Source organism: Megachile rotundata, chromosome 12 (genome assembly GCF_050947335.1).
Source record: "Megachile rotundata isolate GNS110a chromosome 12, iyMegRotu1, whole genome shotgun sequence".
Classification (NCBI taxonomy): Eukaryota; Metazoa; Arthropoda; class Insecta; order Hymenoptera; family Megachilidae; genus Megachile; species Megachile rotundata.
Window position 1 is genome coordinate 11,460,710 of NC_134994.1, and position 26,357 is coordinate 11,487,066.

A 26,357-nucleotide genomic window follows, 5' to 3' on the forward strand; every position below is an offset into this window, starting at 1 on the left:
AGAAATGCTCGACGAAGGAAGTTTCGCCAGTTAGCCTGGAGGAAGTAAGCCGGCTGAGCGGCCGCTAACTTCGACGCTCCGGTTCTTTTTAATGTTTATGCTTTCGAGGCGCTTAACGCGCGCCCATGAATATGGGCTACGACTAGGCGCAGCCCCGGCAAGAGTTTCGCTCGCCGCGACGGGGCCGACCGAGATAATTAGAGAAATATCGCTTAATAAAGTTCACTCGCTCGAGCACCGAACCGGGGGAACCAGGGTAGCTGTTGATTCCTACCTGCACCCTGTACAGGGTGTTTCCTTTCAAATTTCCCGCCCGTTTCGAACGTGTCGTCTTCTGGACTTGTGGGACTTGAAGGGTCACGTTGAAGTAGCAAAATGATCGAAGAAAAAATGGTCTACTTAAATAGAAATGTACAGGTGTACATACAAAAATGAAGGTCACTGGAAGTCCATGTAGTTTAAGATTAGAGATGTCTCATCCCCCAAACCTTCACCATAGACTTTCACTATAAACCTTCAGCAGAAAAATCAGGAACCTTCATAAGAAAAATAGCGTGAAGCAAGGAAGGTGAAACGGGCACCCAGTATAGTGTCTCTTATATTCGCCGCTATGCCAACGAGCATCTGCGCTGAAAACATGCACGCTGAGTACAATCGAAACTTCGCTAAGTGCCTGCCAACGGGTCGGATTAGTCGAGCCCGGTTACCTTCGCCGGCAGGAAACACTTGTAATTACACGAAACTCCAAGTTTCTCTTACTTTGATTTCAATCTAACCCGCGCGCACCGACGCGTAAGGTGTCGTTTAGCAACTTCCAAACGAATAATCCATTCTGCTCCTCGTCTTCTGGATTATTCCCGTTGCTCGGTTCGTTCATTAGCTCCTCGGCGTCATCGTCCTCTTCTCCCTTTGCCCTTCCGATTTTTCGTTTATATTTCCCCCCGTTTTTAGATCGCCACGATCCGGTAACCGGCTTAAACGGCGAAATTTTAATGAGAGTTCATCCGACGACGACGACGTCGAAGGAGGACGAAACAAGGATTTTCGAATGGAGAAGATACCGATTTTAGAAGCTATAAGTCAACCCAGACGCGCAATTATCCCTCCCCCTTCAGCCGTCAGAGACCCTCTCTATCATCGTTCGCCACGGAATTCCTGCCGTGATTCGACCCCGCAGGGTTATATCTTGTGGAAATGACAAAGAAGAGAAAAAGATAACGCGAGGATTTCCGGATCCAGAAGCCTTGCCCCTTTTTCAAAAAGAATATCATTTCGGAATTGTGGAAGCACCTCTCTGCGCGCTTTGTTCAGAATGCGTAATCTCGTAATCATTTCGACCTAGTTTCCTTTAGCAACGCACCACATTTTATTCATCATTCATAAAGCAGCTAGAATTGGTACATCTACACTGCTCAAAAGAAATATGGCATAGAAAAATTTTAGGCAAAAATTGGCCAAATTCAACTGATGATAACTCCGTGAAAAATCATCGCAAAGTTATGCTCTTTTTTTTAAATTAAAGCTTGAGATCTCTACTTTAAGACCCTGTAGTTTGATTTTAGATTTGATGCATCCCTGCCACAATAACACCGTAAATGTGAGGTCATGTTTGCAATATTGAAAATTACAAAGTTTGACGAAATGCATGGACTTGCCACATTTTTTTGGGGCAATACTGTTTACAGCAGCATAAAGTACAAACCTTTATCTTTAATTTCCAGTACGTGAAAAACCGCTACCATTTTTTTCTGCAAAGATACAGAACTTTAAAGAAACCCTTGCATTTATGGCATATATCGCCGCCATTAGCATTACCCGATGTGCAGGTCGGAGAGGTTGCTGGACAGATTTTGCACATTATATGGCTCTGACAGGAGCCTTTTCTGTGCGTATTTGTGTGTGAGAATCTGTGTCTGTGTATGAATTATCGTCGAGAAGCCTCGTTGAGAATCATTCTCGAATTTTGCAGTCCCAATTCAATTTGATTGCTTCCATATTCTGCAGTAAGTCCAAATTTGAACCCTATAGAAATTTAACAAGACAACCTACCAATCTGTAAGATCTATCGCAAGTCTTAACTGAAATTTGGAATGACATTCCACTGGAAGAAATTAGGGCTTGCATTAACATGAGTAATCGACTGCAAGGGATAATTCAACAACGCGGTGGAAACACGCGTTATTAGAATTCAAACATACAGACACACAGATACTCACACACATATACACACAAAAAAAGGCTCTTGTCAGAGGTATATGATGTGCAAAATCTGTCCAGCAACCTCTCCGAGGTGCATATCGGGTAATGCTAATGCCGGCGGTATATGCCATAAATGCAAGGGTTTCTTTAAAGTTCTGTATCTTTGCAGAAAAAAATGGTAGCGGTTTTTCACATACTGGAAATTAAAGATAAAAGTTTGTACTTTATGCTGCTGTAAAGAGTATCGCCCCAAAAAAATGTGGCAAGTCCATGCATTTCGTCAAACTTTGTAATTTTCAATATTGCAAACATGACCTCACATTTACGGTGTTATTGTGGTAGGGATGCATCAAATCTAAAATCAAACTACAGGGTCTTAAAGTAGAGATCTCAAGCTTTAATTTAAAAAAAAGAGCATAACTTTGCGATGATTTTTCACGGAGTTATCATCAGTCAAATTTGGCCAATTTTTGCCTAAATTTTTTCTATGCCATATTTCTTTTGAGCAGTGTAGATAGAATGTAGATTTATTAAACTCGGCAAAGTTCAGAAAGGTGAGAATAGCATTATCAACAGGTGAATCGATGATCGGTCCGAAAATAACAGCGAGAGAAATTTCTGGTGACGTTACAGGATTACGTAGGTAAAACCTCGTTAAGTTATTCGCGAAGCAGCGTAATAAAGCAGCGGAATTTTATCATCAACAAAAGCGAGCGAAGCTTTTAAAAGAGCAGACGAACTTGTCAGCTGTCCGTTGCAAGAAACAATTTATGCAACGCGTTCTAATGAACTCTAACAGATCATATCCTTGCTCGCAACAGGAGGTCCGTTCGCTCGATTTTCACTGGTAAGCATTGTGCCAGCGTGAAACGCGGAGGGCCAGGAAAGGGGTCGTATCATCTCCGATTCGGTGGAGCGAGTGCTCGAGGGAAAGGGCTATCCTTGAACGTCGTAGCGTGACTCGTACGACTGATATCGGCGCAAAGTAAAGGCTTTGACCGAGGCTCCGTATGTAAATATACTTTGCGGCCTTCCCTGCAACGATGCCTACGCGACGTCCCCGGACAAGGGGTTCCCTATCGATCTACCTCCACCTGACTCGCTCCAATCCCAAGAAGAAGGAAAACTAGCTCGTCTGGACCCGCTGAGAATTCGACCTGAACGCGTTATCTGTCCTCCCTTATAAGAGCGCCGTATACCATTTCCTCTACACTTTGAAGATTCTTTCAATATTTTCTTTTTTTTTTGTTTCCGATGCAGATCGTACGTTCGAATCGTCGACGGTTTCAGCACAGATGAAACATCTTTCTGGTCCAACGATTCATGGGGGCCGATTAAAATTAAACGAGGCCAGCCAATCGATCGTCGGTTTTTCGTGTCGAAACTCGGCCTTACAGCGTCGATGAATCGCGTCCCATTTACGGTCAGTTTAGAGCAAACTGGACGAGGGTCCACGCAAAGGGCTGAAAAAAAAATAGGAGACACGACGTACGTATGTAGGTACATTCGTCCGTGGACGAGGAGGGTTTGGTGTACCCATCTGGAAACGTTGGACGGCCACGTTTTACCCTGCTTGCGTCATTACGCTCGCACACTTTCTTTCGCACTTCCGTCTAATTGCTTTGCTTACGCGCGAAGAAACGGGCGTACAGTGTCGTCACGTGCCGCCAGTCTTCTATTACTTGGAACCGCAACGCCGGAAAATCTTGCTCGTTTCCCTTTGTTCAAAATCGTAGAAACGTACCTTTAGTCTCCACGTGCCTAATTCTCCTCGTCTTCTATCACCACGAGCAACGCATCGATCTTTTCGTCGCGGCTTTAGAACGATACGAAGCGGACGGTAAAGGTTCGCACGACGATTAATCGTACTCGATCGTGAGACGACCGTAGGTAGCGAGCACGTTGTCACCGGGTCAAAGGACAACGAGAGACTGACCGATCCACCACTGACCGTCGTCGACGTCGCGTCCTTTGGCAATAAAACGTGACGCACCGTCGGAACAGAAGAATCGCATCCTAACAGTGTGTCACGGCTGTAACTATGCCGGGAGTAACCGTGACGGGAGCGGCCTTCCGGGTGAAACCGGATGTTCGTTGAAGTCTATTACCCGTCGCTGTTTAATATTGTGCAATGCCGTCGTTCGGAGAGTTTGTTGAAATTTAACTGGAACTCGAAGAATGGAAGAAACGGGACGGTATTCGGTCCGGGTATATTGCCCGGTACGTGCCTTTCGTTATACGATATTACTTTTCTAAGTTTCGGTCATGGGCGATAGGGTCTGGGACTTTGAAATTCTGCAGAATTTTCAAATTTGAGTAGGTGAATTAGGTGAGTTGTTAATTGTGAGAAGATGAGCGAAGAGTGAAAGAGTGAGGTTATCAATTTTGAGGTAGACGTCGAGGCTACCTTTTTCGTAGCAGCTTCATCTCGTCCTTCGTCCGCATCGTGCATTTTTCGTTCGCCCCGGACGTTATCCACTCTCCGGCGGGTAACTTGTTTATTATACGAAGCCGACGTCTCGCGTCTTAGCGATTCAATCAGGAAGCGTAGAAAAAAAGTATTTACTTGGCCTCGCAGCCGCCTCTCTCGTGAAAATTCGTTAAATCCGCCGGAGGGTTGGTTGTTACGACCGAACAGAAAGTTGCTACAGTAATTTCTTCATTTTCCCCTGCAGTGGAACGTGCATTAACCGATATCGCGAGAAAAGCGAGTTAATATTACACGTTAATCCAGTCGAACGTCACCCTGGCCGTTTTCCGTGAATGGCTCGGTGGTAACGAAGACAGAAGAGCGGCGTCGCTCGACCGACCGAGAAAGATGCGGCGATAGACTCGTAATAGACACACTGGCCGTCATATACACACCGTCACAAACTTGACGACAATAGATCGAACTGGCGCGAATGGCCGGCAGGAAGCGCTTCCCATTTCGTTTGTGAATAGCTTACACGTACGAGCTAACACGTTTCGAGTTCTCCTCTGTCGAACGAACGTAGCGAACCGGATCGCCCTAAAACCACGTTTCTCTCGGACCTATGTCGTGGAACAAAACAACTGCTCGTTCGATTCGATCATCCGCTACCAATGGTACGCGCGGCTTTCATAATCGAGAACCGTTTTTGTTCCTACGTTCCCTAATCTCCGACGCGTCATTGCTTACGTAAGACGCCCGAGATTTTGCGTAACGTTCGCATGCGAGTCGCGAACCGAGTCTTGATCTTCGTATAGTCAGAAAAACGACGATTCGGAAGTGGGACCACGAAGCGGAGTTTTTAAATGCAAACTTGATCGCATGAATAAAAGATTTCGGGAGAGGCTCCAAGTGCACGAATGCCAATGCGATCCGCTTGCTAACCTAACCGCGTGGCGGACGGTAATTGTCGACGCTGATCGTTGCACGCCTACGAACGTGTTTTAGAATCGATCCGATTCGTATCTTCCATCCCCTTCAAAGTTCCGTTCAAGGAACTACATCTTCTGCTGGGTATATCTGGTGTCTCTTGAAAAGCTCGAAGCGTAGTATGTGGGACGTTCATTAAATTTTCCAATCGAATTAGATGACTGCAAATGGGTATCAATTTATTCCTGAAATAGTTCGACAGCGATCTACAGATCTACCCAGCACGATCTCTCTTTTGGAGGTGGCGAACCAAAGGTTTAAATTGAAGTAATTAAAATGTGGAGTATAAGGGGTTAGAAAGTTGGCTATTGTCGGTGGAGAGCGTGCGCCTTGTTAAATTTCTCGGTCGAGCGCAAGTCTCTATTCCAAGTGGAGCGAAACGGATGGCCAATGGCCAGCGATGACGTTTCGTCCTTCTTTCGCTTCCGTGGCTTTCCTCGTCGTCCACTTTTTTCGGTACCCTGCTTCTTTTTTAAGGTCTCCTTCGACCCGCCTTCTCGTCGTCGTTTCCTTTTTCCTCCCTCTTCTACAGGGAACACTATCTCATGGGAAATCCCTCGAAAAGTGAGCATAAAGAGCCACGCAACGAGCGCACAAAAGAGACGCGGTGGCTGCTCGATTTTTGAAATTTTCCAGATTCGATTAAGCAGCCGGAGATTCCGCTTTGGCCGTAGATGAAAGACGCGAATAACCGCGAGAGGATAAATCGTAAATGAGGCGAGTGAGAGATTCTCGTTGCTTTCCCTCCGACGATTTTCCACCGCCAAGATTATGATTTCGTGTCTTTGCTGTCGCCGCCAGATGACAACAGGACGAGTCGGCTCTTGCGATACATTTCCAATATTCCTCGACGTCTCGTTTGCATTATGTCGCCCGCGGAACTATTGACATCGACAACAACGAGGACGATTCGTTCGCGGTCAAAGGAATCGCTCGGATTGACATCGGACCGTGTTATTTGCTATTTATTACCACCACTCTGAATGCGTCTCTCGTTTTCATTTTGCCAGAGCGTTGTTAATCGTCCGCGTTTTAAATAGAAAGCGCTATTTTTTCTTCCTCTTCCTCCGACAGCTAAATATTCGCAAAACCGTTCCTAGTTTCAATAATATTACGGACATTAACTCGCTCCCTTGGGGAAAGCCACTCGCGCCGAAGTTCCAGCGTGGAACAACAGTTCTCAAAGGTTTTCCTTTTCAAGGTTAATTTCCAAAGCCAAAATTTAATACAAACTGTTATCTCGACAAATTTCGACCCAAATCTATTCTTGTACAAATATTTACCAAACGCAGACCGTTGAACAGATGCAGCAAATACACAACAGGTGCGGTAATTTAACGGCGCGAAAGAACCTCGATCGACATAAAGGTTTTCGCAGAATTTTCAACACTTTTTTGCTCGTTTTTGTCGTGTCGCTTTAAAATGAGCCGTTACGCACGAACATTTTAATTGTATTTGATTATGCCGCAGTAAATGTCGGACGAATACAAAATGAGCGTCAAAAATCAACGGTCAGCCGATCGACCTGGGCTGCATGGCCGGCATTTCTGAATTTCTCACCTCCGTTTCGCTTATAAATGAGCCAAATGCGTGCGTGTAACCGATACGACCAGTCGATGACACGATGTCAAAAGCCCCCGTTTTGCGTACGAAACGAAGGGGGTTAACCTCTAAAGCCTCCGTGAACGCACAGCCTGCGAGGAATTTCTGACGGATCGTTCGCTATCATTATTTGCCTGAATATCGAGCGACCAGCGTATTTTAACCGGCCTCGGAAACGAAATATTCGAACAGTAATAATATTCGCGGAGTTATTTTCATCTTCTCGTTTCGTTCTCGATAAACTCGCATTTAACGTAAAATTTCGCGCCATAAACATGACATTTGGCAAATATTCGCGAAAAGGGGTGCGACGTCGATTTCTATAACTCTTTTCATATATTAAAAACATTGCTACAAAGAGTTCAATTAAAATAAGGTTTGGAATTGAAATTTATGGAAGTTTTTAAAAACTGTTCACTATCGACTGTCCTTGAAAGAAGTCTCTGCCGTCGAGTACGATCGAAAAGAAGGACAAGAAACAAAGTAAATAATTCAGATGGATACATCAACGCTGTGTTGCACTCTGAAGCTCTTAATTTGATCAATATCCAGCTCGAGATGCGCGAACGCCTCTTCGTCCTCTATCTGCCTCAGAGTTATAGCATCCACTGATACGATTTTCTTCAAAGCTTCTGGCTGAGGAACCTGTAACACCGTGTAAGAGGATTTCGATGCATTCTGGCCGGCTATTATAATGCCGCGTTAGCGATGGCTTTGATTGTTCATCGTTTTAAGCACGGCATTGATCGCCAGAAACGAAGTTAAATTAGGTAAGTGGTGTTTAATTGTTGGTACTACCTCTGGATGTTCCTTCAGCCAATCGACGAATCCCCTCACGCTTCTCAGATGAGTTATGCCCTTCCAAACCGCGTCCATCGTTTCGAGATCCTTCGGAACGTTGTCGCAACGCAGCCACTTTCTCTCGACTTGATTATTAGGTGGTACAAATCGGAGCTGCCAAGGTATACTGGTCCCAAAGGCTTTTATTTTCACCGGTTTTTGCTCCGCTTTGGCATCTTTCATAACATGTTTCCTCGTCATGGCGAGCTTACTCGCACCGAGGGAGTTCCTTGTTATAGCCACCGGCGTAGGCACCACAGGCATTTCTTGAATCAATACCTGTTTAGGTATGGGCAATATACTGAATAATTAAACCAACGCATTTACTTTCTTTTTTGCGGGATTCGAAGCAGTCGAATATCTTTAACATTTTAAGCGTACCTCATTTTTTTGTCAAAGATGTATGCAGAAATATATGAATATGACTGAAGTATTCTTATTACAATTATCATTAAAGAAGATACTTTTGACTATCTTTGCAGTCTATCTTATAATTTGTGCTATCTTACAATCATGTATATACATCTCAAGCTTCTAACAGTTTCATTCGACAAATTCTAGTGCTAGTCTCTTTTACACATGCTGTATCGAACAAAAAACGAATTCACTGTATGCGAAAAACGATCGACTGCAAATGTACACAGTAGTGCCATAAAGAAGCAGCGTGCACTGCATATTGATTCGTCATCCGTTAACAATGTAATGTTCCTGAACGTTTGGGAAGTTCATTTTTCTGCACTCAAAGGTTACATTCATATTTGACAAAGGTAAATTAAGATTAGACTGCAAAATGAATAGTTAAGTGTTGAATGTGAAATGTTAAATGAAAGTAGTTTGTGTCCCATAATTTTACAGACAAACTAATAGTTTAAGAAATTGCCAAGATGTGTAACCTGCATCGCTTTGCAAGCCTCCGCATCGAAGTCGATGTCGAACATATCCCTGAGAACCTCTTCATCGATAGTTTTGTTCGTTCCCCCCAAATTTTCGACCCATTCGCAAAAATCTGAGAATATCTTCTGCATCACGTTCTCGGCCCTCATTTTCAACGTGGCGTTCGGATCGTAGCCCTCGAGGTCTTCCTCCGTCAATGGCCGCCATGTAATAACCTGTGCACACGTGAATTTGATAACGTTCTCCCTCTGATTGATTTTCCTGTTCACGGATTACCCTGGCTATCGACATTACACCTTGCGTCTTGGTTTCCTCAGAAATAGAGCGTAAGGATTGTATCTACGTTGACCCAGTTTCGCCTTGTCAGTGGCCGATTCGATGTCTCTCGGTGTCGGTGGATGCACCTTGATAATTATAAAAGAAGTTATCTTTAAAAAGACGTAGCAAACTGGAACAACTTGTTAAAGTATTAATAACAAGCCGGCGAAGTTACAACACTATAAACAGAGTTTTCAATCGACGGAAAAAGCGATATACCGCCAAAGATGATACGCTGTCATCCACGGACTGAGTTTCGCCGGTAGAATGTCGCTGATCGATATGACGCCTCTCGCGTGTATCCTCGTACCGGGATCCCCTTTTCGCATGGCATTCCGGCAATCCCAGTAGGGGCGCAATCAGATTGTAGCTGCTCAGGGGCAAGATTCGTCGGAGGATTCGGGGGTTGCAACAGATTGGCTGATTCGTGGAGAAAAGTAAGTCAGAGGGAAATTTATCGGGATACAAATAACGTTTAGACTCGGCTAACAACCTCGTCAGTGTAGCGATCGTTTTGCTACGTTTTTCCGCGCTCGGATCTCCGATGCTATTTGATAGACGCTTCGAAAACTCCTCGCACAGGATCTCCAGCATAGTCGTCGACGATGATTCCTCGACGTTCCCTAACGCTTCGATGATCTCGTTCGTGCGAGTAAGGGGTAATTTCGAATCGGCCTTTGGATCGATAACAGTCTTCGACCCTAGCAGATCGTCCGTGACTTCCGATTTATCAGAGCGAGTGGAAAAGTTCGCAAAACTGCAACCCTTTCTGAGTACCTTCCTCGAGGGAGCGTCTTTTTCGAGCGTCAGCTTCTCCGAAACGGACTTTGCTTTCGTCAAAGGAGGAACGACCTTCCCTTCGTCCATTTTGGCCACGGATTTCGCCTTCTCTTGAACATCGTCCTGATCGTCGGCAGAAATACTCTTCTTCAACCACGATGACTCGAGCATGGCAATTCGATCTTGCAGGGTGGTCGGTTTTCTGTGTCTCAAAGCTCTTAAGGGTTCTAAGCTGGGTCTGAAAACCGTGGGGGCATGGCAGGGTACGAAATATTTCGGCTTAGCTTGCTCGTCGCTGATTGAAATGACAATCGAATCGTCCTCCTCGGAGCTCTCATCGTGAAACGAGGCGGGCGCTTTCGTCTGGACGTCGTTCAAATTTTTCGGAGCTACATCCTCTTTAACTTGACTCGAGATCCCCGAATCCGCAGTACTCTCCTTCTTCTCTTCCTGACGTTTTTCTTGAACAAGCTCTTCGGTCGTGACTTGTCTTTGAACCGCATTACGCGGCTCGTCAAACGTAACATCGACTTCGCGATTCGTTCCTTCCGCTTTATTCTTCGAGCCGCCGAGGAAAGTGGAATCGCTGTCATCCGACGAGTCGCCAGACGACGCGATCCTGGCGCTCCCCGAGTTTATGATTCTCCGCAGCGCGGTTCTAGGCAAAGATATCTTTCGTTCTAGCGGAGCTTCGAACGGTTTGAACATGCACGGCAAACACCTGTCGCGATTCTTCCTCGGGAACCCGGACAACCTCGGAATCGACGCTAAGACACGACCCGAACGGCTCTCCACGCTTTCAGGGTACACGAATTCGAGGCTGGGTCCCGACGTGCAACGAGATTCCGAGAGAATCGTCTTCGACGTTGCCTCCTCCGATTTCAAAGACGCACCGTCGACGTCGAATTCTGAATCCTTAATCGACTTTCTTCGCGCGTCTCCAAAGCACAAAGATTTCTCGCTGTCTTGTTTACGTTCTTCGCGCTTAAGCGGCCCCCGTTCTTCGTCCGAGGACTCTCTGCTCGCCTCGGAAAGTAGCTGTTCCGTTATTTTCGGCTCGAAGTCCAACTTCTTATTGCTGGTTAAACGTTTGAGCGCTTTATACGCGAAACGGCCGGAATACTTCAGGGTGACTTGATCTGTCGGCAGCTTTTGATCTTCGCCCCGACTTTTCGTATGCTCAGGTTCGCTCTCTGGTTTCGCAGTTTTATTTTCGCGACTCCCGGGAGCGCGTTTCTCCGACGAATTTGTCTTCTCTGGCAGTCTTAAATGTCTCCGTAATTTGTTTGATGCCGGTGTCGTTCGGAACTTATGGAGCACCGGTAGAGCAGCGAAATCGGCTCTCGGTTCATCACCATCCACTTCACCAGCGAAAATCCTGGCGGAACTGGGTTGAGGGCCACGAGTACCTAATTTTGGGATTCGTACAACTTTAGGCTGAGTTGTGTCTGAAATTTTTGTCCGAGATGGAGTTTTCAACGCTGGTTTTGGAAATAGTTTGCCATCGGATCTGTGCGAAGAGTTTTCGAACTTGTCTGTGTCAGAATTGAACAGAGAAAGGTTAAATGAATTATTGATTCGCGTATTCAAATCAGGAAGTATAGAATCGTTTTTGGAAAGGGGAGAGATATGAAAGAAAGGATTGCGTACCACTATCAACCTCTTCTCCTCGTTATCGCAGAATTCCTTCCAGTACTCTTTCGAATTTGGAATCGGTTTCTCCCATCTGTTGATCGATAATTTTTTTTAGATTACAATATCGGGTAGTTTTAATTTACGTACTTGGCTCCGGGGAGTTTCATTGTCCTACGTCTTTTGCATTTGCATTTCGAGTCCATGTTGCAAGAATTTCGAATACCGGTCCTATGTCAGTTCGCAAGAAATTTCCTTAAATCGATGCAGCCTGCATCGTGACATCTACTGAGCTCATCCATGTTATTTCGACTATCGATCAAACGAATTTTGACCGAGTTCAGGACATGCGTACGGGGTGAATATCTGTTAGGGGATGCTTGATGTACCGTGCGAAGGTACTTTTTTCTGCAACATCGTCCGCAGTAATAACAGATTTCATAATTGGGGAACATGGCGGTTACCGGCAGGTGGCTCAGCATTTCAGTGCCGATGCGTTCGATAATCTTATGTTAATTCAATTTTATAAAATCTTTTACTTGTAGAATACTGCTTCAAGAATTAGCTTCAATAAAGATGAGAAGTTCTTCAAGAGAGAACAATTTTTTGGGCTGATATTTCCATGTCTGCTGCTAGATGGCGGTGAAGATACCATGTTACTATACGTTGATATAAAAAAATTATGTAAATGAGAAATATAAATGTGTATTAAATAATATAAAGGTATATTAAGAAGTAATTGTGGAATTATTATTGAACCATAGTTTGGAGAATGAGTTCTGACATTTTGCAGAATGTTTATTAATCAAATTTAGTGCAATGAGTTATAAATGAGATGCTGTTCTATTATTCATATGCAATATATTATTCATAGTACCAGTAATTATGTTATTAATAATAAAGTATATTATACACAATATCAAATCTATCCTCTATTAATTGAAAATTATGAACTAATTAACTTTGGTAATTGCATTTAATATTTTAGTAACAAGTTTTATGTCTATATTTGATCTTGTGTTGATTTATGGAGTAATAAATAAAGAAATGAAACTTTTTAATTAACTTAAATTTTATATATATAATTTGATACAAAACTAGTATTCATTATAAAAAAAATCATAGTAAATATCAGTGACACAATTTTCATAATTTGTTTTAAAAATTAACTTGAATTATTTCGAGTTAGTCAAAAATGAATTTGAATTCGTAGCGAAAGCGCGCGAAGTCCGTGGCCGCGTCGCTTCGGCAGGCAGCCGAGAAGCGTCGCCACTACAGTCCTTTTCGGATCGCCGTGCGGGTCGGTAACGTGACAGAAAGTGGCGCGCAAATCCGTTCGTTAAAATAAAATTCGTTCGTTGACGCAACTGTGCTGAGTGTGCTACATTATAAGTGTACTTATAAAGACTATTCTTATAAACAATAATATTCCACCAACACTCCGTGCGTGAACATTTATTGTAAAAATTCGAGAAGTTGAAAAAGATGGTCCGCCATCTTGACTCGATTCGTTCTCAAAATTTGTCCCTTCACAAAAAATACTTGTTAAATAATAAAGTATTCGTTAAATAATTTCGTGCATCCATACAATTGTTCTAAAAGTGTTCTCCAACGTCCAGGAAAATGGAGTTCGAGTTCAAGACGACTTCCAGAATCCAGTTTTGAATTTTTACATTCCGGAGCAGACACGCGGCACAATGGTAAGTGCTTACGTACTACTACGATGCGTGGCAAGTATAAATACTTGCAAACGATGTGGAAATTTCGGTAACATCACGGTTCGCCGGTCAGACGGCAGTAAATAGCGGATCGCTTGGAAGCAAGGATGATAGCGTTACGATCTTGCTTCCGGCGTCTCAGCTGCCATCGTTTCCGGTCGAGCCGAGACGCTCTCTCGCGTTCAGCGACTGGGAAAATGAGACGAAAACAGGCAGAGATTAAAGAGGCTCGTGTCAGATTTACTCGAACGTCGTAACTCTCCGTAATTCTATTTAAAGAGATAGATTCGCGTCTACGCTCCGATGCACTTTTGAATAAGAGCAGCCTTCGTTTTAGGGTGACGTGCAATTGATAACTTTTGCATTTTCATAGTTGAATGGCGGGATGCAAAATTCTTTAATTCATGTAGACTCAAAGATTTATGTTTCAAGGAAATTAATTATGTTTATTATTTTATTATGTTACTTTGTTACATTAGGAAAGTTATTACATTCTCAATATCCCAAATATTTAATATTAGCAATTAGGGGATTTAGCAAATCCCCAGTTCTCAATATCCTAAATTTCTCAAACCCCAAATTTTCAATATTCCAAACTTCTCACGCCCCAAGCTCTCAATATCCCAAACTCTCAATATTCCAAACTTCTCAATGTCCCAAACTCTCAATATCCCAAATTTCTCAAACCCCAAATTCTCAATATCCCACCTTCTCACCCCCAAATTTCTCAACATCCCAAACTCTCAATATCCCAAATTTCTCAATGTTCCAAACTCTCAATATCCCAAATTTCTCAAACCCCAAATTCTCAATATCCCACCTTCTCACCCCCAAATTTCTCAACATCCCAAACTCTCAATATCCCAAATTTCTAAATGTCCCAAACTCTCAATATCCCAAATTCTCAATATCCCACTTTCTCACCCCCAAATTTCTCAACATCCCAAACTCTCAATATCCCAAACTTCTCAACATCCCAAACTCTCAATATCCCAAATTTCTCAAACCCCAAATTCTCAATATCCCACCTTCTCACCCCCAAATTTCTCAACATCCCAAACTCTTCACCTCCCAAACTTCCCATCCCAAAATTCTCAGCACCCAAATTCCCCCACTCGACTTCCAATTTTACTAAACCATCGTACCAATATCTAAATACAGTGACCTCGTCTATTGACAGTGGCCCCAATTCCTGAGGGCATACTCGAAAGCAGAGATCAACAAGCTCCTTTATTTCTCCCAAACCAAACAGTCGCTCGAATATTTTGACTAAGAGCATTGTCAATGAGTTTAGATCTTGATTAAACTATGCTTGTTACGTCAGCTTCCTACAAACTGAATAGCAGGTAAACTGTTAATTTTCCATCTCACATCAAAGGTACCTAAAATTCATTACATTAACGTTCCAAATATTTTAAGCTAAACTTGCTTCTGAGCGATGTAGTATCAACGCTTTGCAAAAGCAAACATTTGCTGATGTTCGAGATTAGGATGCTCATTATGGAGTTAGGTAGATACCATACATTTTACTAAGTATTATCCAGGATATCCTTTAATGTTTCGAGATTAATGATTCGATACATTACTTCGATACCATTCGGAATTCTGATCTAGTTTCGATAAACTTGGTCTCTTGCAATTAGTACTGTTTGAGGGTTTCCTATAAGCTGGTTTGCTGAACGGCAGTCGATTGATAATTTAGATTGATATTATTAATCCCTACGGGCCGGAGTAGTCAAAATGTAAATTAAGCACCTCAATTCGAAAATTTCAAATCTCTATACTCTATCGCCCATGCCGCGGGCGTTTTAGAGCCCGTTCAATTGTTATTTATTTTCGGGGACTAATAACGCGTTCAAATAGTAATAACATGATCCTGGAATCAAAGCGCTGGAACAACGTTAAATGGGGACGTATTAAATGGCGATGAAAATACTGCTGAACGCAGTTAACACATTATCTAAACTTTAAACTAGTTTGGTATTAGCTACTAAATATACATTATGTATTTTATGTATTTCAAATGTGTTCGTATAGGAAGAGAATATGTTATAAAATATTTGCAAGGAATTCACGTTCAGAAATTATGAACTCAGATACAGTTAAGGAGATAAATACAAGGAGATACAACTAAATGTACAAGGAAAAGAATCAGAGATCTTTGATCATAATACACACATGTTTCGAAAAGTACCTAGTGACGGAGTGAACAGATTCTAATTTACTGTAACAAATTTTTAATTTGTACTTCATACATTGAGTATAATACACACATGTGTGGAAGAGTATCTAGTGACGGAGTGAACAGGTTCTAATTTACTGTAGCAAATTTTTAATTTGTACTTCATACATTGAGTATAATACACACATGTGTGGAAGAGTACCCAGTTACGTAGTGAACAGATTCTAATTTACTGCAGCAAATTTTTAATTTGTACTTCATACATTGAGTATAATACACACATGTTTGGAAGAGTACCCAGTTACATAGTGAACAGATTCTAATTTACTGTAGCAAATTTTTAATTTGTACTTTATACATTGAGTATAATACACACATGTGTGGAAGAGTACCTAGTGATGGAGTGAACAGATTCTAATTTACTGTAGCAAATTTTTAATTTGTACTTTATACATTGAATATAATACACACATGTGTGGAAGAGTACCCAGTTACATACTGAACAGATTCTAATTTACTGTAGCAAATTTTTAATTTGTATTTTATACATTCAGTATAATACACACATGTGTGGAAGAGTACCCAGTTACATAATGAACAGATTCTAATTTACTGTAGCAAATTTTTAACTTGTACTTCATACATTGAATACGATGAAGTGTTTTTTATATTGAGTTTGTGAAGAAGATGGTTTAGTTTTCGAAGGGATAATGAGTGATTAAGGGATGGTAAGTTCGCTGATAGGCAGGGTTGGCGAAACATATTCACGAGGGAGCGGTAGGCGGATTGGCTCGCGATCGGTATTCTAACCGGGTCTCATCTATCGGTCAATCAATCTTCCCCATTCACTCGTTCATTCACGTGGTTCGGCAATTCTCAAACGTGTCGCTGACCAAGATCGATATTTCCAAATTCTCGTCCGCGACGTATGTATATACATATATCCCCGGGTCTTTGATCCACACCGGTGTGCGCACTGCGGGACTACATTGGAATACGTGCTGGAATGAGTAATTCGTGGTTCGGCGGAGTTTGACAGTTCGCTAAAAAGCTCTCTGTACCCGCAGGAGGTGGCTGGCAGTCAGTAGAATGCGTTATGCCGGTGTATCGGTGCTCGTGTCCGTGTTCGTGTACCTTCTCTGCGGCCGGGATTCGATACGAGGCTCGCGTTCTAATGCCGTGTTCACACTGGGCCGCGTGGCTGACCGCAAGGAGGCCATTAGCGTGCGCGAAATTTGCCGACCATTGATCCTCTTCGACGTTTCCGGTTCCTTGTTCGGACCGTTATCGCCGGCGCTTTCGTCACGCGCGGACACGCGCTCTTGGAATTATTTCTCGCGGTCTATAATTAATTAACAGTCTCGCAACTGAGCACGGAATAATTAAACGACGATTAAACTAATACCCGCCGGTCTGTGTCAATATTAGCGTGGTTTAATTAATTACCAGAGTTACACTCGCTCGTTACGTGCACGGGACTCGATATCGCATCGATCAGTTGTTGCATGAACGCCTGCTTTTCCACTAAGGTTACTTTCGTCCAGTCACGCGATCTTTTCAAATTACATCTAGTGAAAGTTCCGACTTTCAACAAGGCCTACAAACAACGCCTACAAGGATCGCTGTTACAATTTTTGATCTTCGACACTTTGCTTTCGACCTTGATATACTGGATCTTAGGATACTTAGGACTTGATATTGGTATATAAGCTTTGGGATTTTGGTCCGTGTCCCAGCTGCTATTACTAGAGTTAGTACTAGCCGCTAGTACTTTGAAACTACTCGTCTTTGAATAAACACGAATAGAACTATTCCAAAGTGAACTCTAGACTTTTCCTACCGGCGCTATAGTTCGACAACGTGAACTAGGCCTAACACCGGTCTAATTTAACGCGCGATGGAAGCAGGTGTCTTCGGAAGAGCCTCGATAAACCGATGTTCCGTGAGAACGCGGCTTAAAGCTTGTACTCGAGCGTAGATACGCGCATAAGCGCGCGTATTAGCGCGCGACCCAGCCTGTCCGTGAATGCTCAAACACGGGCCAAACGCTCGGCAGAGGGATCCTAGGAATATTTGAGTAGCGAATGTCTAAGCAGCATCGAGTATCAGAGTTGTCCGGGCCACGTTGTTCCGACAGAGAACGACGACGCTGCGAAGTTAGTTTCGTGAACCCGATGACAACGACAGACAGAGGATGGGATCGTGCTATCCGAGATGTGACATTTCATCCGGCTTTGTCGCCGGAAAAATTGTGTAAAAGATTGGGTCGTCACTCGCGTTAGGAGCTAAAATTTTGCATCTGATGGGGATTTGAAAATTTGGGGCGTTTGGGGATTTGGAGGCTGAGGGATTTGGGGGATTGAGAGTTTAGGGATGACATTTGGAAATTTGGGGGTTTGAGGGATTTGGGCTTTTGGAGGATCGAGGGTTTAGGGATATGGACGTTTGGGAATTTGGGGGATTTAGAGTTTTGAGATTGAGGTGTTAGATGTTTTGCAATTTGGGGGATGAGAGTTCAGGGATGTGGACATTTGGACATTTGAAGGATTGAGGGTTTAGGAATTTGGACATTTGGAGGATTGAGAGTTTAGGAATGACATTTGGAAATCTGGGGGTTTGAGGGATTTGGGCTTTTGGAGGATCGAGGATTTAGGGATGTGGACATTTGGACATTTGGAGGATTGAGAGTTTAGGGATTTGGACATTTGGGGGATTGAGGATTTAGGGATGTGGACATTTGGAAATTTGGGGGTTTGAGGGATTGGGACGTTTGGGGGATTTAGGGGTTAGAGATTTGGACATTTGGTCTTTTGGGAATTTGAGGATTCGGAAGTTTGGAGATGTGGGAATTTAGAAATTTAGAAGTTTAGAAATTTGGATTCGGAGATTCAGAAATCCGTACAATTGGAAACTTGAGGATTTGAACTTTGAGGACTCAGCAATTCAGAGATCTATAAATTTGGGAGCTTGAAGATTTGTATGCACAGAAATTTAGAAACTTGAGGATCTGTAGATTTGGAGATTTAAGAAAGCAGAATTTAGGAAGAATGTAATCAGGAATGTAGAAGTTAGAAATTCAGAAATACATAGATTTGGAAATTGGAACTTGAGAGTATAAAGTCTTGAGATTTTATGGATTTGAAAATTTATGTATTTAGTAATGAACTTCCTGAATCTTCCACCTGAAAAACATAGAATTTACACTCTTCTTGACATCAAAATCAACAGCCGTAACACTCCTTCACTCGCACCCCACAAGTTTCACTCCAAGGGAGTACCGTCACAAAGAGCGTTAACGCAGATGAACATCGAGGCGACCAACGTTCGATTGCGTAAACAAAAATCACCGTTAAGACACACTAGCCGGTGATTTTAATTACGGCTGTAGTAGGCCAACAACGGCAGAAGCATCGCTTTAATTAGAATTTATCGCAGAGCCGGGCCTGCGTGACCGTTATCGAGGGAAAAGCACGGAAAAAAATTTGTTGTGGTTGAAAGCTTGGGTGAGGTAGTTAGCTCGAATAAAACAACAGGAAAGTAGAGGCAGTGGAGTTTGGTATGCGATATTACCGTGGGCTCTGAGTTAACGTACGGGGCTGAAACAAGGTGAGAGCTTTTGGAGCTCCAGGAGAGCTTTAATTTAACTGCTGCATACGTCAGACATATTAAAGATACTAACTCTCAGACTCTGTAGACTTCGTCGGTGTTAACCGGTCCGTAGCTTCTTGAAACTGCCTCTTCGAACCCTTTATGAAATTTTACATCGGGTGCCGTTACTTGAACCACCCTCTTGTCCGGTATCTTGAAATTTTTCGAGTAAGCCGCTTTATTATGGAATTAAGGCGCGAAGACTTTACCTGCACGCAAAGTGGCTATCGTTCTTTTTAATTGATACGATACTTTAAACGAGTTGACTCTAACTTTCATAACGCGGAATTCCACGTTGGCTGCATTGAAACTTCTTTTAAAATTTGATAGTGTTATAGATCATCAATAGTTAAGGGTTCACTGTAGTTTAGTAGCACTTTGAGTCTTGTAGATGAAGGCTGATGGTTAATCCAACATAGTTTTCATACAGAATGAACGGTGCAGACGCAATCTACTTCTGATGAAACAGTCCATCAGTAGTATAAATTGTAGTATAAATCATAAAATGTATGAATTGTATGAACTGCAAAATATATGAATGAACAGGTGAACACATCTTTTCACCAATTTCCACAAAGTTCCAAAAAGTGAAGATGTAATTTTAGCTCCACTTTCTCGAAGGAACTCCATTCTTTTTATGCAACGACACAATCGAACTCTCGCTTCAGTCTTCGGATGAGGGAAGAGAAAGGACGATTGTTAATCGAGTCGAACTAATGGTTATTCACCGCGCGGCCGGTAATTAGAAGTTCTAGGCACTAATGCTAAACCGATTGAGACACGCGGTGGCAGAGTCGGGTGTGCCAGAACAAATTCGGGAACAGTCCGGTCCTTCCTAAACGAGATTAGAAAGGTAACTTTGTTCGCCAATCAGCCGGCTCAAGAATTCCAACTGCACCGAAGTGGATTCCTCTGGAATTAAGGTTACTCTCGTTACACGGTCCGTTTGTCTCGATCGAAATAATTCGTAGCCGCGAGAAGAACAGCAAGTTCGATTTATCCGGATTCGCGCCTCGTACAATAGTGTACTGTTAAGCAGCCTCAATGTACTGTAGAGCTGTTGACATAACAGGTCATCGTTGAGGTTATAGGATCCGAAATTGGCCGGTGGAAAAGCTAGGTAAGATCAGCTGGTAAGAAGTTGGCGCGAGTCATAAACGACAAGAGGGGTACGTCGATTATGGAAAATCCCCTGGTGTCTCGTTCTTCGGGCCGGATATTGTCGTCTTATTACCCCCGTCCCGAACATCCGAGACATAGCTGGACGTCTTACGCGGATCCATGGGCTGGCATACTCGCAACTGGAACAGACAGGGTGTTCTGGCGAGGGGGTACAGGGGGATAGCAAGGGCTTGAACCAGAGAACGAGCAGAGGAAACGGGGTGGTGGAATCGGAGGAGAATGGACCACCCCCTGTTATCAGCTTGGAGCCAGCCGCCTTCCCAAGCCGACAAATTACTACATCCCCACCATTGCTATTCTGCTACCAAATCAAGCCCTATACCGGACACTCGTGTCTCTCCGTGTCCTCTGCTTTCCTCTCAAAGATTCAACTATCCGATGTTTCACCCACGAACCTCGTGTCATCGTAGCGAGGGCCCACGTCGAACAATCACGGTTTATTTCATCCAGGCTTCTTATTCTGGGGTGGGTTAACGGCGTCGTACGCCTTCGGGCGTGTTTCTTATCGGCTTTATTTGGAAACTCGATTTATCTTCGTACGTACACGCTGTTTACTTGGAACATATTTCAATTGCAAACAATTGTAATTTTTGCATCGTATTTGTGTATCGCTGTTGCGGGTATTAAGGGTGGTTAACGTTGTAAGACAACTGGCAAAACGATCCGTTTTTCTTCTTAAGTATCTTCAAATGATTCACCGGCGGTACAGTTTTGCCCGTCTACGTTTGTAACAAGACGAAAAACTAGATTTCCAGCGACAATGGAACACCGGTAATCCGTCTGCTTGTCTTTTTCTTTGTCTTTGCGGATTACAGTGGTCGCGAGCGTCTTGGTTGCAATTGCGTTCGCGAAATTCTAGCGGAATTTTTCAACCGATAACGTATCGTTAATAAACTCGTGCCATTACTCTCGAGTCGGATGGAGACATCGCCTCGAGAGGAAAAGAGAAGAAAGTGCCGGGGTTGAAGGGGCTGCGGAGGTATGCGGACCAAGGTGGGATGACGTCGAAACGTATGGCCGCTGATTTATAAAGGAAATAATTTCGCGAGCGCAATTTCTTAGCTCGGGTATGCGGCAGCGTACAAGCTGAACAGCTATGGAGGCTCATCTACCGTTTAAATTCATTACGCCTGCTAAAAACGGCCTTTAATATCGACCCGAGGAGGCTGAAACTTTTTTTTACCAAACAAATTGCGGTGACGTAACGGGGCTCGCTTTTGCACGATATTCCAACGCAAACATGCTTATACACAGGTAATCGAGGATTTAGAAATTCAGAGACTTAGAATTTGGTGAAGATGGAAATTCAAGAATTAAAAAATTTGAGGGAAGATTCGGGTTCGAGTACTTGATTTGGGGTTGCACGAAGATTCACAAATTTTAATTCAAAGATTGTCGTCATTTCTGCCTTCAAAATCTCCATCGACGTCATAAAACGTTGCCGGAATGTCCGCGTTACGTATTCGCAACGGAATGATGCGTATTTACGTCGCGCTCGAAATTACGCGAGGGAAATTGTTTTTTTTTTCCAGACCACTGTACTTCGGTAATTCCACCGTTTCGGCCGCAAGCAGAGCGTCCACTGTCCATACAATAACTCGGCTAGCTGCACTAAAATTTTTATCGTTGCCGACCAAGTTACGGAAGCCAGCTGGGATAACAAACCAAGTTCGCTCGCGACTATACAGCTCGTTCGCTATTTTTTTCCCTTGGAAAACGTTTGTCTTCTGAATATCGACGTGTCGCGTTGTATCGTTCTATCGTTGATATGAAATTGTGTGCCCAGAAGAACAACAATGTTTAATTTGCTCGCGATTCGACTGTCGTCGAGTGGAAAACACGGGACGATTCCGCGAACCAATGCTCGTCGATCTTGAAACTGCGATTGCATGCGGGTGATTTGTACTCGAGGTCATGGCCGTAACTTTTTTGTCGAGTTGTTTCAGTGGATAACTTCTTAGGAGGAAAGGACTACTAAATTGCGATCGGATAAAAATATTTAATTTATGAACATTGATGAAATAATAAATTAAATGTACAAAATGTATAAGGTTGACATTGCTTCATATTATAAAATAATTTTAATGTACAACTTTAAAAGACAATGTGAATATGTTTACTAATATTGTGTATTTATATTGTTTATTAATATTGTCCATTAACATTGTCGTATCAATAAATGATAATTTATATTGTCTATTAATATTGTCATATCAACATTATACCTCCTGTACAACGTTGACATTGCTTAATGTTATAAAATAATTTTAATGTACAACTTTAAAAGACAATATGAATATGTTTATTAATATTGTGTATTTATATTGTTTATTAATATTGTCCATTAACATTGTCGTATCAATAAATGATAATTTACATTGTCCATGAACATTGTCATGTCAACATTATACCTCCTGTACAACGTTGACATTGCTTCATATTATAAAATAATTTTAATGTACAACTTTAAAAGACAATGTGAATATGTTTATTAACATTGTCTAATTACATTGTTTATTAAAATTGTCCACTAATATAGTCATGTCTATAAACGACAACTAAGGCGAATATTTTTGTGCATTACAATGTTGAAGATTGAGATATGTTTGTGAATCTGAAAATGTAGAAATGGCGAAGTAAGGAGAGATAGTAAGAAGAATAAAGAAGTATTTGTAGAGGGTGGATGGAATAAAAGATTTAATAAAGTTTCAGTGCGCTTTCATAAGCCATTAATATATTTGCGTTAACGAGAGGATCGAATCAACGTCGTGTATTGTCCGGGTGATATCACGGTCGCAGAATAAAGTGTCCTTAGCGTTGAATTTTTGATGAAATACTTAGAGGCGCTTTGCACGCCTCGTTTTCGTCCTCGTCACCCTGAGACCAAACAGACTGTATTATAAGAAGGACAACAAAATGGTGAGAGAAGCGGGCCGAGAAAGGAAAAAAGTCGACGTGGACTCGCGAGAGACTGCGGAAAAGAAGGAATAAGAAAGTTGATGAAATATTGGAGAGCGGCTTAGGCGGGACAATATTCTGTTGTAAACCGTTCCTTTCCCGCGCCAATAGATATCTCTATATAGTACTCCACCTGTTCTCTTGTATCTCTTTATCCTTGTTCCTCCTCTCTCTTTGTCTCACCGTTGGTTGTTTATTTCGCTCGAATCTTTGGACCGGCGCAAAATGAAAGACCGTTAAGGAAAATCGAAAATTGAACGGGTAAAAAGCGGCAAGAAAGCGAATGCGCAATTTACGGGATGCAAATGTAAGACGATAAAATCGCGGTCGGCGGGAAAAGGAGAGCAAGGAAAGAAACGTCTGTTGGTACTCGAAAATTTCGAGCACGTTCCTTTTTCAGTTTCATCGTCGTCGAACGGACACTCGATTATAGATCGTTCGGCTGTAATTTCATCCGTTTGTCGAGATCGTTCCGAGTGTCTGGAGTACCATTCATCGGTACGACGATTCCCTTTCGATTTGCAATAAACGGCTGGACATCTCTCTTCGTCGTTCGTCCGCGACGATTCTTTCGCCGCAATTAAATCGCAGGGAAAAATCTCGGGCGAGACAAAAGGCGTCCGGCTTCTACATTCCTTCTTTGTAATTTGCTCTCCTTGTCGGCCCTCTTCTCTTTCGACGAACGGGGATGATGGAGGACCACTTCGAACGAGAAAAGAAAGTCCTTCGGACTCGTATTTACGTGCCAGTTCAGCCAAGTACCAGTCGCGCTGCTAACACCATCGAACGATCGAATCGTCTCGAGTACCGCGAAAAATCGTCTCGACCTTTACAGCACACGCTATCTGCCACAGATACCCATTTTATTTCTTCACCTACACCAACTACAATTCTACGAATTTTCCTCTAAAACCTTTCACGTTAACCCTTTACACTCTTTAATTTAGAAAGAGGTTCTCAAGACATACGACATGTAACAAATTTTCTTTTATTACTAGTAGTAAATGCATGATAATACATCCTAGTTTATCTGAATGATTTATAAGATCCAAGAGAAATGTTAACATTGTGCACGCTCGACATAGGAATGCAAAGGGCGAATCATGTACGTAGTCATTTTAATTAAATTAAAACCCAAGTAAAAAGCAACGTCGCGTTTCTGAGAAATAACTGGATTACAAATGTCAGTGTAGAGCCACAAGGCAGTGTTACATCATGTACAGTCATTTGCAGAATATTAAAGTTAGAAAACGTTATGAAGATGCTAAAGATATAAGCGGCGCGTGATCAAAGCGTAGAGGTATAATGAATTTTTCAAGTAATAAAGGCAACGAAATTTCGGACGCATCCGCGATAAATCTTGAAGGCGGCATATTCGAGATATAATTTAGCTAACCCGGCAATAAACTTTGCTTAATCCGTTCTTTCTTCCGCGGTGTAGGCGAGCAGGTAGAGAAGATACTAAATAATTAGTGAACGGTGCAGGTTTCGAGGCGGCAGTTAAGCAGGTCGGTAGGTTACACGGTAGCTAAGCAGAGGGTTGATGGAAGCAGGGAGTACTAAGCGCGCAGCTATGTAAGAACCACCCTGCCTCTCTCCACTAAGTAGATGCTTGTCAGCGGAAACTTAATTAAATATCCAAAGTGGATGCCGGAATTACTACAATTAGTATGACGGCTCTCCTAGCCCACCCTTATTACCCAGCTAGTCCCGTCCGTCCCATTCGCGGGTATTACTACTTAATGTCTAATAAACGTCACACCGGCCGAATGTCGTACGTTATTTCTTTCCTACTTCCCTCTTCTCGTAAGCTATGCGAAGGAATTTCGGTATCTCTGCCGGACCGAACTCCGAACGCGAAAGTTCGCTCATAGTTGACATCGACCGAATTTTTACACCCCCCGTTCCGGAAGTCTTTCAATGAAATTCGGGCTAATTAAACCGGACGACCCTTCAAGATCGTGCTACAAGAGATTAGGCGAAGCGAAAATATTTTACAGTGCTAAAATTATGCGGGTGAAATTTGGAAATTTGTCATACGAGTGACAGGGTACATTTGTAATAAGATAATAGTGGATGTTCCTGGGACCGTTTCACGGTGATAAATGAAGAGTGGTTATCGAAGCGAGGTGGTCGTTTAAATATCGCGTCAGACGATTTTTCTAGCTACGGGTCCAGATGGTACTTCTATTATCTATTGTCCGGGGCAAGATTTTAGTAGGGCAGTATATAAAGGGGGCTAGACACGAATGCGGTCTCCCATTCGATTCCGTAAAGTATGAAGCTATCAAAGCCAATGGTCCGAAAAGGGTCGGTGCAATTACCAATAATTCTTTGACATGCTCCGTCTACGTTTCTTCGTTCACTCGAAATATTTTCGTTGGACTCTGCGACGGGATTCGTCAGAATTGTTCACGGAAATCGAACTGACCCCTCGGCCACGAAATAAATGCAGATGCTGCATACGCGATATTCTGCGAGACCGATATCGGAGAATCGTATTGCAGAATAGGAAAAAAATAATCACGGAAAATGTTGCTTCACGGGTTGCTAACCACCTCATTCTTCAGAAAATAATGATTCCTACGAATAACGGGGACTTTCATTTGGTGGACCGATCGGTCCTGGGGAACGAACACCCGACGCCCGACTCCTTCGCTTCTCGCTTGGATGAATTTCTCCAGTTAAGTAATCCCTGCTCGTGGATTCGGAATAGAAACAGTGCGAGCGCACGGATAAGAAGGATAAGGATCCTCTAACACCTCCTTTCGTTTCTACTGCCGTCTTTCTATTCGAACACGATCCTTTCGACGCGTACGTTCCAAAGTCATTCTTTCGGTAATCTTTAACCATTGTGCAACAATGGATGCTGTAATTCAACATTCCATTTGAAACTTCAAACATCATAGACGTGATAAGACATATCTGTACGATGTCTCTTGCTAAAGTTTGCTGAATATGAGCCATCAATGTTATATGAGCCAGATTTACCCTTTGCACTCCT

At 42.8% G+C, this 26,357-nt stretch overlaps 2 protein-coding genes across 3 annotated transcripts in view; one reads left to right on the top strand and one right to left on the bottom strand.

The window, feature by feature from the left end:
* Positions 1–3,148: 3,148 nt before the first annotated feature.
* LOC100879257 (uncharacterized) lies at positions 3,149–11,972 on the bottom strand. Its single transcript, XM_076538026.1, is given in 8 exon segments — positions 3,149–7,846; positions 8,000–8,320; positions 8,935–9,150; positions 9,232–9,363; positions 9,488–11,506; positions 11,509–11,568; positions 11,684–11,759; positions 11,816–11,972. Coding segments are annotated over 8 exon segments (3,033 nt in total). The 5' UTR covers positions 11,872–11,972; the 3' UTR covers positions 3,149–7,693.
* Positions 11,973–12,937: 965 nt separating this feature from the next.
* Positions 12,938–26,357, top strand: part of Scgdelta (sarcoglycan delta) — a 289,022-nt gene continuing 275,602 nt past the window's right edge. The window contains exon 1 of one of the 2 annotated variants that reach the window (XM_003702191.3): positions 12,938–13,365. In XM_003702191.3, the coding sequence (XP_003702239.3) occupies positions 13,363–13,365 (3 nt within the window). In that variant the 5' untranslated portion in view covers positions 12,938–13,362. The remainder of the gene's footprint in view (positions 13,366–26,357) is intronic. The other variant, XM_076537979.1, reaches the window with a different exon arrangement.